Below are 11,893 nucleotides of genomic sequence, written 5' to 3'. Positions count from 1 at the left end.
ATTAGTCGTATCACTCACCTTACTTGCAATATAAAAAAAGCCCCCGACTTGCATATATTTGCAATGCCGATTTCCCCCGGGCACCTTGGTTTTGATGTCTCTGTGAGGGAACACTTTTCGGTGGGAACAAAAGTTCCCAGTACTTCCATGTATTTACAATGCCGATTTCCCCCAGGCAGCTTGGCTTTGACGTCTCCATTAGGGGCCCGCCGCGTGTGTCGTCAATTTTGACCAATCAAAAGTGGGTATTTCCGTTTGGATAGGGGTTGAAATTTTTCAATTGTTCGATAGTTCGTTTCATGACATATATTATTTTGTTCAATATAAAAAAAATGTTATGAAGTGCCGAAATCGATTGACGCAAAAATTTCATCAATATATTATGAAATGACTGAGCAATAAGCGTTTAAAATTGGACAATTTTCACGATGTGCTCGATTTTCGATTTCCAATTTGTACCCCAATATGTTCCCGAAAGACGTAATCCTACGTCAAAAATATAATTCTAAGCTCGACCCGATTCCGACTGATGAAACATATGTGCACCTAAATATTAATCTATTAATTTTTTAACCTTCTTCATGAACTTCTTGATCGCATCCACTAACATAGTGTTGTACCAACACATCATTGATTGCCTGGGATGCGTTGATCCAGGTCTGTAGCGATTTATCTGAAGCATTCTCGATAGCCTGGAGGATCTTTTCCTCGTACTTCTTGAAGCCGCCATCCTCTCCGACCCTTTTTGGCATAAAAATATCCACACAATCAAGGTAAGCTGTAATTTTGAATTCTTCGCCCGAGTCGTTCATTAAGCGGGATTCCACAAACCTATAGGTTAATCATAAAAGAGAAAATATTCTTATATAGAAAATATCAAGGCGCCTAGAAGTATATACTAAGGTGGGCCAACTTGCTAAAACCACTCTTCAGCCATCTTGGAAGTCTACTGTGTTTTGTTTGTAAACAAAACACAATACGCTATTGCCGAAGCTCGCTCGTGATCAGTCTGTCTCTTTCACGCTACAAGCAAATAATTCCCCTTCTACTTTCTTCCGTGCTGTTTTCATATACCGCTCCCCTAACCAACTTAGTGACGAAACGGCCTCACCTAGTACCATAGACCCGTCTTGGAAAATATAACTTACCTTCCTGCCATAATGCAAAATGTAGAAATGTTTACCAGGTATGAATGCCAGGTGTACAGATTAATATGTGCTCTATTTGAGCATCCAGAAATGTCTAACCGTAATGACCTGAAATATAAATGAATCTCAAATTACATAATAATCTAATACAGAAAATATCAAACTTACCTTTCTGCCATATTGCGAAATGTTCACTAATGTTTACTTTAGGGCATGAATGCCAGGTGCACGGATTGATCCGTTTCCGATCAAATTTTATCTGTCAGAAAAGGGAAATATTTGGCATCGGTCAAACAGTGTATGAGCACCCTTACGTTGTTTTGTGCTTTGACTGTGGCTACGGAGGTTTTAAATAATAATTGAAAATATTAATCCATTCTGGTTTTAAATAAAAAATCCTGGTTATTTCCTGGTCTTCTCGGTTTTCCTGGTTGTGTTGCCACCCTGTATTATTCATTAGGATATGTCAGTTAGATGAATACAACAAAAATAAATAGAATAAATTAACACAACAATGAAAGACTCATATAAATGGTCTCGGCCGTCCGGTTCAACTGAAACATAGGGAATTCCGCGTGTTGCGCAACACCAGTCTCCTCTAAATTCGAAACTCGTTCATTTTTGTATCAAACACACCAATACATTTTCATACCATTTCAAGTACTTACCCTAGGAATACTTTGTTTTTTGCCGGTTCGCGGTATTGTAAACAACATATCGAACTGGCCATACCGAAACAGTTTCAATCAGCAGCAATTCATTTTGTGTATTCTATAAAACTTTAAGTATGATGTTCCGCCCAGCTGGATACTCCGATTCAGACGAGGATTCAAACTTTGGTTATGATTTTGTCTACAGTAAACCATCCGAGGTATAATGTTGAAATTTTTTGCCCCTGTTAATAATTCACATGGAACATTGTTTCAGCCAAAACCCAAACGGAGCTATTCTCCTCCAAAAGTAACTGAGAATTTTGATGATGTATTGTACAATGCTGTAAATGACGGGAGGCTGGACGAAGTCAAACGTGTCTTAGAGCGGGATAATTACTTCGTGACAGGATGTCTGCGGCATGGTTGGCCACTTCTTTTGTTAGCTTGCGGCGAAGCCCAATTTGAGATAGTGCGATTCCTACTAGAAGAAAAACGCGTCGACGTTAATCAGGCCTGGATGCTGAGAACGGCACTGATGGCTGCCTGTGAGTCTTCCCGTGACCCGGTGGACGTTTACAAGGTGGCGATCCTGTTGCTCGAGTTCGGGGCCGTTATAAACTGTAAAGATAACTACGGAATGACGCCTCTGATGTTCGCCATTAAAAATGGTCACACTGAGGTTGTAAAGTTGATCATCGATCAGGCCTCGCTTGAAGCGACTGATAATGAGGGATTTACGGTAGGCTGAAGCGCAAAATTTCTCGATTTTGGTTAACGGTTTATCATTCGTAGGCTCTATTTCACGCTGTTAACAATCATCGCACTGAAATAGTCGAAATGCTTCTGAAAGCGGGTGCCGCAACGGATGTTATCAATCGAAGAGGATTTACCCCTAAGCAGGAGGCAGAATTTAAAGGTTACCTAGATATAGTCAATTTATTTCCCGCCGCCGAAGATGCGTACGACATTCCTGCCAAGTACCTTTACTACTCTAACTATAAGGATATTTCCCAGGGCGAAGGAGAAGAGGAAATGCCTGGTTATTCTCAGGAGATCGGACTGCTTTTGTTTGGGATGAACAGCGAGCGGCACTTGAAAACGTTCGCTAAGGAGAATTTTGATTTGATGCGGTTTCTGACATTGACGGATGAGAAGCTCAAAGAGCTGGGGTTCATTCTACCGTTCGAGAGGAAAAAGATTCTGCACGGATTGTTGAAATTTCATCAGCACGACTGGAAAAAAGGAAGTTTGAGGAAGTTTCCTAAGGATCACAAATATGAGTAAGTGGTGCATATTAGTAATTGATTTGATTGAGTAGACGTTTACAGTTTACACTAACACATGTTGGGTGAACATAATATTGAGGTGTGACTCAAAATCTGTGAATCGGAAAAAATCTCTAGTTTTCCTGGGACCAGTGACCATTGTAGTAGTATAGGTAAAAGCACGTGTTTTCATGGGGCAATAGTGTTTGTGAGAGAAAAGCAAAGCAAACCGTTTGTTTTGATTCTTGTACGTAGATAAATCAATTGACTTATCAGACTGTGTGGCGCTTCACTGACACGAGTCTTAGGGTGGGTTTAGACTAGTGATATATTCATGTGAAGAAATATGATGAGATTTATAGAAATCGTATCAACCGTTTACACTAGCGTGAATTTCTATAATGAATATATTCATATTTTCGGTGAATTTATTCACCTGAAGTAGAACTGCATCCAAATTTAGTGATTTCTCACCAATGAGAAATTCACAAGCGTTTACATATGCTGAATTGATTCAAGTTATATATACCTCGAATAAGTGTATCATATTTATTCTCATCCGTTTACACCTATTTTCAGGTGAATAAATCCATCTATAGCTATAGATCTCCCTAATGTAAATCCGCCATTAGAATACATTTGAAAAAAATAACAATCAATACTGAAGTAAAATGTGTGAACGATGTGTTCCGATGAACAAATAAAAATATAGGGTAGATAGGGGCAATATGACCAGGCGGGGCGAAATGAGCCACCGTTCGTTTGGGCTTGTTATTGAACCAATAACACTTATTTGCCAACAATTGTGTTAGAAATGCTCTTATTAAGTATCTCCGTGAAACCCGTTTTCAAATACAATTGTTGAATAAAGATATTGAGCGAAATATCACATTGACTGATTATCACGAAAAACATATAACAGTCAACGAAATAAGCTCTGTACGCTCCATGCTGAAAGTTATGACTCTGCTCTTTGTATCAATTCGTACTGGTATTATTTCTGAACATTTTCACTGATTTATTGCGCTGCTTTGCCGTTTCATGTAAAAGAACGATTCATTTTTATTGAGCGTAATTGTACGGGGCGGAATGGGCATACCTGCTTGGGGCATTATGACCAGGTATTTTTTCAACATAACCTATAACAGCTGTCAAAATTTGTAAACATAGTTGGAAATAGTTAGATGTGGAATCATGGTGCCAGGGGTACGACTAAAACGTCAAATCCCTCATATTGCCAGAGTACCCAATATTGCTGCGGTTCACTGACATTTTGGTTCAATCAATTACTGTTGTTCACAATTCGGTCCGGTTATATAGTCGAATAGTAGCTAACTTTAAACTCCATGTTAAATGTGAACACCTCCATGTGAAACCGAAATATGAAAATCGCTCATGCAGTTAGAATAAAGCAGCGCATTTTTCGATTTCGATCCTCGTAAATGATATGTTGATAAACAAATGACGCCAAATTGATTTTGATTTTGGGTAGCCTATATTCAATTGATGTCTAACCCCTGCATGGTGCGGAATTATATCAGAACATCCGATTGTAAAAAGTAGTAACCGTCCTTGAACGCGGCCACCGATGCAGCGAGAAGAAGTACGACAGAGTGACAAGCATCCTTAGTGCATTGTGTCCCGCGAGAATCACTTAAACGTTATCTACGTTGTGCAGACCCTTTGCTGCTCCATATTTCTCAAAATAGTCAAAAGCAACATTTTGTCGGAATAGATTGGCTGGCTGGTTTTTGAAAGTGTCACCCACAAATCTCACTTCGGACATCAGAAGTAACATCCGCTGCTAGGACTAAATGATTCAATCGCGTTGCAGTCGGGAAATATTACGTTTTACTGGAGGACGTACAGCAGAAATACAACACTCCACCAGGAAGACAATTCAACGTCGATAAAACATCAGTGATTCCAGTAACTATCTTTTTTTCTATAGGAGCAGCAAGTAAACTAAAAATTATTATCTTTATTCAACAGGTGCAGGCCAAAAATTCCAAAATCCTAGCAATGCGGAGGGAAAGGCAGATGAGCGCAGGGTGCTGAGCAAGGAATAACCATTATAGAATATTCCACAGGACACCTTATGTTGCTACTGTGGGACACAATTCAGTTCCTCTACGGATGGCGATAAACGGAATCAATGCTATCGATGCACAAATATTCTCTGTTTCTGATTGGAGCAACGTAAAATTGTAGTCCAATCACTTTGATCACATTGTTATTTTTTGTACATGCAAACTGAATGGAATCCAATGAAATACACGTATAAGTTGCAAAATAGAATAAGCTTTCGTTTTATGAACTCGTTTCGTTATTCCCCTACGAAAGCATGCTTAAATTATTGTCATATTGCCCCGCATGGTGGCCCATTTTGCCCCGTAGTGTTTTCGATCGATGAAAATGGAACACATTTTTAAAAGTGTAATTTTCCCACATAAATCTTTTTTAAAACGTATTCATACAATCTACATCGATCAATAAGGTTCCAAATTGTGAGATTTTAATATGTAGCATAATTTATAGATGTTCCTACATGATTTAGGACGTTTCGTTCTTAGGGGGACCATATTGCCCCTATCTACCCTATATAGAAGTTGTATATGCATATGAAATGAAATTCTGATCACACGCGAGCGTAGCATGAGCAAATTTATAACACACTAGCTGACCCGGCAAACTTCTTCCCGCCCAAAAATTTGTGTTTTGTTATCAATACTTTCAAACATCCACGCTTTCTTACTATGAGCAAGTTCATGGGTCCAATCGCAGAACTGTTCATTAAATCTCGAGTAATGCAGAAATTTGTGTTTCATTTGTATGTCACCCCTCTAATCAATCTTCGGCATCAAGTCATTGTTTCGTAATTCAATGAAAAATCAAATTTACCGAAATGAGAAATTTATTTATCGAACATATTATGAGGAAAACGAAAAAGAAATCTTTAAGCGTCACAACATCAAAGTAAATAGAGTTACGATGGGTTTAGACTAGGGATATATTCATGTGAAGAAATATGATGAGATTTATAGAAATCACATCAATCGCTTACACTAGCCCGAATTTATATAATGAAAATATTCATAAATTTCTTCATGCAATTTGAAGTTATGATAAACTAGCTGACCCAGCAAACGTTGTTCTGTCATATAATTTATTTCTGGAGAATATTTTTGGTTAGCAAAAAATAACGAATATATTTCAGAGTGTTTGTATGCAATCGTTCAGATCTGTAAAATTGATCCAAATGATGATTTTCACTGCGAAACATACATATGCGTACCTCTTATTTCCGATTTTTTCCTTTTTGTTATAAATATCCTTCTTTTATATATAAGAAAAAGGCAGTCAATTTTTTTTAATCATCTTAAATATTCTTCAAAGTATTTAAGATTTTTTTTTATCCCATTTATTTATTTAAGGCTCATTAGCATTTTAGCTGTAACAGAGCCGAATTTTAATCGTGTACATGTCACATGGTTATCATATCTATAATTAGCACATTACACAGTTGCCATTCGCCAGTATTCCTTCTATACCATTACATATGGTACATTCACACAATAGCCATTTAGGCGTAAGGGTATTCGTAAGGGAGTTATTTATAGAACAGTAGCCCGATGTGTCTGGCAGAGCAGAGCAGTTGTATGGATGAATCGATCTTATTTCGACCGTGGATCGATCTCCATCGCAGATGATTGTTGCGTGGACGTAGCTATTCTGTAACAACACAAAGATGGTCAATGAGGGCCCTGAGTTTTGAACTCACGATCAAGTATTTAAGATGATTTGAAAAAAATTATTGTTCTAATTTGGGTGGAGACAAACTCACAAAATATATGGATGACGCAGATCTGATCAGCCGTTCTCCTGTCATGATATATTTATATATAAAGATGTACGACCCGTTTACATATGCCTATATTTATTTTGAATTGTTCTCATCATACTCGAGTAAACAGCAGTGAAGGGCCATTTTGGATCCGTTAATTGATTTCAACTGCCATCAATTCTTTCTACTCACTCTTATCGGTCATGGCAATAAATTGACCATCGATGTAAATTAATTAAAAAAATGGATTTAAAAATGAGTGTTGTTTACATCTGCTGACAGCAAACACATTCAATTTCCCATAAGTACGAGTGGAAGAAAGAGAGAATGAGTCGTCTCACTCTTTTGCAGTGATTTATCCACCTGAAGTAGGGTCCACTTTAGTGATTTCTCACCACCAGCATTTACATATGCTGAATTTATTCTAACTATATAAGTTATCAAACGCAATATCATCGTCGGCACCATCATCGAAACCACAGATGAAAACATACCAGAAGACCGGATCGAACGCGAAAGCATCCAGCATAGCGCGCCCGCGCTATCCCGAACGGCTCAGCATCCAGCATTAGCAAAATACGATACAGCCTGCGGGTTATCGTTTCAGGGAATTTAGTTTATCGGAGAACAATGCTTCGATTCTTTCCGAAACGAAATTTTAACTCTAGATTTGATCCGATGTAGTCGAGTTTAATTTTTTTAAAAACCTCTTCGGAATCCCTCAACGGATAATTTATATACCTCGAATAAGTGTATCATATTTATTCCCACCCGTTAACATCTATTTTCACTTGAAGAAACCCAACTTCGCCATACAAACATTTTCAGTTCACCGTCAGATGTTAATAACTACTTTTGATAATTCGTTTCGCTTTTTTAACTCCCGATGGAAACGATAAATGCACTCCAACATTCCCGCCCTTTTTCCACCTTCATTGTTAACTCGGGCCCGATAAGCCTTTCACCTAGCTTGCTTATCTTGAGACTAATTCTTCTTTCATCGGTCTCTGCTCACAATGCTGACAAATTCAGAGATAATTCTTTGATTTTCAAATAGTCCTGCGCAAGATCTACTTCATGTAGTGCAGCGTGAAATCTAAAATTACTGGTTGGAGGGACGACTTAATCATGTATCCAAGTTCTCGACAAGATCGCACAAAATTTCAATGACTGTGAATACCCTATCGAAGTTCGCAAAAATTGGCGTATAAACAGGAAACGTATTAACAGCAAAAACATGTCTACAGCAGTTCAAAAAGTGGTCTACACACTTGTCGCAGATTTTGGAGTTGTTTCTGAAACATGAACGTGGTCGTGGGTCATCCCATTGATGGTGACAACCGGGAAGGTGGGAGTTCCGCAGGGTTCTATCTAGTATCCATCGCTTTGGAACGGTACGATGGCGTGCTAAAGTCGAATCGGCCTAGAAGGTTGGAGATCATAGGCTTCGCGGAAGACATCGTTATCCCTGTGACAGGAGACGGATTGAAATGCTGATGATCAGTAACTGCAGCGCGGTGCAATGGGCGAGAGAGAGAGAGAGAGACAAAGAAAAAGAGAGAAATAAACAGAGACAAAGAAAAAAAGAGATAAAAGAAGAAAGAAAGAGAGTACCATACAATTCTCTATCAATGGCCCTGACCACTTAACGTTTGCATGGAAAAAATGGATGATAAAAATGGATGGTGATTAAAAAAAACTAAGGCAAATAATTGAGTTTGACAAATTTCCCATGGAAGGTAATCATATTAGCTTACTTGCAAAAAAAATCTACGCTCTTGCGAGCGGCCTTCCGGCAGTTAACCGGAACATGGCTGACAAAAACATGCGTGTAGGCATATTTATGACTTTTTTCTTAATTTTATTTATCAATTCCTTCTTTTTCGCGACAAAATTATTACGCTTCAGGTTTGCCCAGAAATTCTCAATGATACGCAGCGGGCGGACGTTGAGTGGGTTCACCGACTTGGGTACCACATGGATAGAGAGAGAAAAAGAGAGAGAGAGAGAGAGAGAGAGAGAGATAGAGAGAAAGAGAGAAAAAGAGAGAGAGAGAGAAAAAAAAAGAGAGAGAGAGAAAAAAAAGAGAGAGAGAGAGAGAAAGAGAGAGAGAGAGAGAGAGAAAAAGAGAGAGAGAGAGAGAGAGAGAGAGGGGAAGAGAGGATATTTTTTCATTTGTTGTTTTTTGATCCAAACGTGTTGGATACGTGGTGATCAAACAGGTGGAATTTACCCAGCAAACATTAAATCGCATAACAAGCGTATATATAACATCATATGCCCTAAAATTTGCTTGGCATATAATGCGCCTAACTGGCAAATGCATGCAAAAGTGGAGGCCATATACATACATGGCAAATGCTTACCGAATTTGTTTGGATGAATATGCAACTTTGACCGGCTATAATAGCGATCATGTTGAAATTGAATTGCGATCTAATATGAATATATTCATGAATTGTCAAAGCACCAAATACGACTTTATTACAGACATAGAAAAAAAACAAATGGCGCAAAATATTTTCGTTAAATGTTTATTATAGCCTCACGAATCGCCATTTTTATATATGAGCATTTATGTTTGTAGAAATAATAATTGTTTGATTGACTTATGTTGGGAGTGGAATATGAATGTTTAAAATGGCACAGATTGATGTTTGGTGGAAACTGCTCCGATGTGGATTCGAACTCCGGTCGTCTGGATTATCATCCACCAGCTATCTCGCGCGGCTGTCTGAAATTTAATTCAACAGCGGTTAAAACTTTCGCGTGCATCAGCATTTCATTGACATTTCAATATGATGTAATATGTTCTTTATTAGGATATAATATGATTCATTGTTTTATGATTTTCTTCAGCATGCAACACGATTTACTACAGTACTGAATCGATTTAAATTATACACTTATACGACACACAAACTGCATCAGTGTAATATACGCATATGATGCGGATTAAATATATTTTACGACAATGAACATCATAGAATTGATGTTTGTTATACCAAATTGCGACTTAATTTGACAATGGTATATAAAATCGAGTTTTTACATTTTATGCGATTTCAAATATACACGATACATACTTTGATTGATATTATATGCGATTATGATTTATTCGGATTTCTTGTAAGACTTGGCACGTGCAAAATTATACGATTTAATGTTTGCTGGGTAATGTGTTAATGTGTTTCAAATTGCAGCAAGAATAGAGGAGGTCATTTCGATTAACACACATGTTTATTAGGGTTGCAATAGATGTATGGAAAAAAAATTCATCATCGAATTTCAAAAACCGACCATGTACATTTCGTTTATTGGGCCAAAAAAATTATCTGTGCAAAGTTTCAGCTCAATCGGACATGATTTAGGGGTGCCCCAAAGCGCTCAAACTTTTAATTTTTTCATCCTCGAAAATGCATGAAACGTCGAGATCTGGTGTCATCTCGAAAAAAATTCGACCGAAATCGACCGACCTGAGAGGTAATGAAAGTATTGAAAAAAAAATCGAATTTAAAGGACCGACCATGTACATTTTGTTTTCTGGCCCCAGAAAGACCTGTGCAAAATTTCAGCTCAATCGGACTTGATTTAGGGGTGCCACAAAGCACTCAAAGTTTTGACCTTTTAGACAATCAGGCCCAAAAAGTCATTGGCTTCAATTTGCTATATCGATCATGTGAAACGATCCAGTGATTCAAAAGTTATGATTTTTTGAAAAAAAAGTAATTTTTGGGAAAATGTGAAATAATTGATTTTTTGAACCACCCTAAAATGAAAATGGTCACCCTAACGAAAAAATAAAAAAAATTAGTGGGTTATATCTATGATATAACCGCAAGGTTCACGTGAAACTACCTTAGCTTAGCAATCATTCGTTTGTATTGATTAAATTCTTGATTGAATGAAACAGTTTCCAAATTCAATTGAGTTCAATATATTTGCTCTGTGAGTGAAAAAAATGAACAAATGCCGTGTAAAGTCAATTCATTTATTGTGATTGATTGTTCTTCGTTACAAGTAAATTTAATGACGGACCTTTTACGTTTGGTATGATGACTAGAACAAAATATATGTACGGAAGAATTATCAAACGTTTGATGAACCAGCCTAAGGCTGAAAATCTTTCCAATAAAGACAAAAAAAAAATTATCAAACGATTATTTTATTTTACATTTCCCTCTGAAGTTTACATCCCAAAAGTGTACATACTTCTCGAATCTCGAATTTGCTTGAAACTGGGAAGTTCATTCGCTTCTAGTGTCTGCACGATTTTCCCAGGTTCCTAAGTTTAGAAGATCATGTTAGGACAGACATATTCCACTCTGCACAAAGGAAAGCGAGGACAAAAGTACTCGCAGTTTGCATTTATTTGCAGAGCCGATTTCCCCAGAAACCTCGGTTTTGAAGTCTGTGTTAGGGAAACACATTTCAATCGGAACAAAAATACCCCCGATTTGTATGAATTCGCAATGCCGATTTCCCCACGCTTCATGGATTTGAAGTCTGTGTTAGGGAAACACATTCCAGTCGGAACAAAAATACCCCCGACTTGCATGAATTTGAAATACCGATTTCTCCAGGCACCTTGGTTTAGAAATCTCTATTAGGGAACACATTTCGGTGGGAACAAAAGCTCCCCCTACTTTCGTGTGTTCTTTTTCTTCTTTTTGGCTTTAAGAGGGTTTAAACTTTTCAGTTCACTCGCCTCTAGGCTCTTTCGTGTGCTTGCAATGCCGATTTCGCTGCTTGGTTTTAAAGTCTGTGTTAGGGAACATTTTTCGATGAGAACAAAAGTCCCCCTACTTTCATGTATTTACAATGCCGATTTCCCCAAGGCTGCTTGGTTTTGATGGATGTGTTAGGGAAACCGTAAATCGGGCCAATCAAAACGATGCAGTTAGGGCGTTTAGATAACGCCTAATATTTTACAGTTATTCAATTGTTTATCTAATGAAAAACAACATTTTGTTAGTTGCGATA

At 37.8% G+C, this 11,893-nt stretch overlaps 2 protein-coding genes across 4 annotated transcripts in view; one reads left to right on the top strand and one right to left on the bottom strand.

The window, feature by feature from the left end:
• Positions 1-463: 463 nt before the first annotated feature.
• The window catches only part of LOC129770159 (uncharacterized), a 16,802-nt gene continuing 5,372 nt past the window's right edge, over positions 464-11,893 (bottom strand). The window contains exons 1-4 of one of the 2 annotated variants that reach the window (XM_055772816.1): positions 1,817-2,589; positions 1,317-1,592; positions 1,149-1,256; positions 464-831 (exon numbers count right to left, since the gene is read on the bottom strand). In XM_055772816.1, coding sequence (XP_055628791.1) covers positions 570-831; positions 1,149-1,256; positions 1,317-1,327 — 381 coding nt within the window. In that variant the 5' untranslated portion in view covers positions 1,328-1,592; positions 1,817-2,589 and the 3' untranslated portion in view covers positions 464-569. Of the gene's footprint in view, positions 832-1,148; positions 1,257-1,316; positions 1,593-1,816; positions 2,590-11,893 lie in introns of those variants that run through there. The other variant, XM_055772815.1, reaches the window with a different exon arrangement.
• Positions 1,829-11,893, top strand: part of LOC129770158 (ankyrin repeat, SAM and basic leucine zipper domain-containing protein 1) — a 10,890-nt gene continuing 825 nt past the window's right edge. The window contains exons 1-5 of one of the 2 annotated variants that reach the window (XM_055772814.1): positions 1,829-2,019; positions 2,076-2,540; positions 2,594-3,081; positions 4,901-4,995; positions 5,059-5,762. In XM_055772814.1, coding sequence (XP_055628789.1) covers positions 1,936-2,019; positions 2,076-2,540; positions 2,594-3,081; positions 4,901-4,979 — 1,116 coding nt within the window. In that variant the 5' untranslated portion in view covers positions 1,829-1,935 and the 3' untranslated portion in view covers positions 4,980-4,995; positions 5,059-5,762. Of the gene's footprint in view, positions 2,020-2,075; positions 2,541-2,593; positions 3,082-4,900; positions 4,996-5,058; positions 5,763-11,893 lie in introns of those variants that run through there. The other variant, XM_055772813.1, reaches the window with a different exon arrangement.

The sequence above is a fragment of the Toxorhynchites rutilus genome, chromosome 2 (assembly GCF_029784135.1).
Source record: "Toxorhynchites rutilus septentrionalis strain SRP chromosome 2, ASM2978413v1, whole genome shotgun sequence".
Classification (NCBI taxonomy): domain Eukaryota; kingdom Metazoa; phylum Arthropoda; class Insecta; order Diptera; family Culicidae; genus Toxorhynchites; species Toxorhynchites rutilus.
Note: the sequence above shows the minus strand (reverse complement) of the source record. Positions and strands in the feature narration are given on the sequence as shown.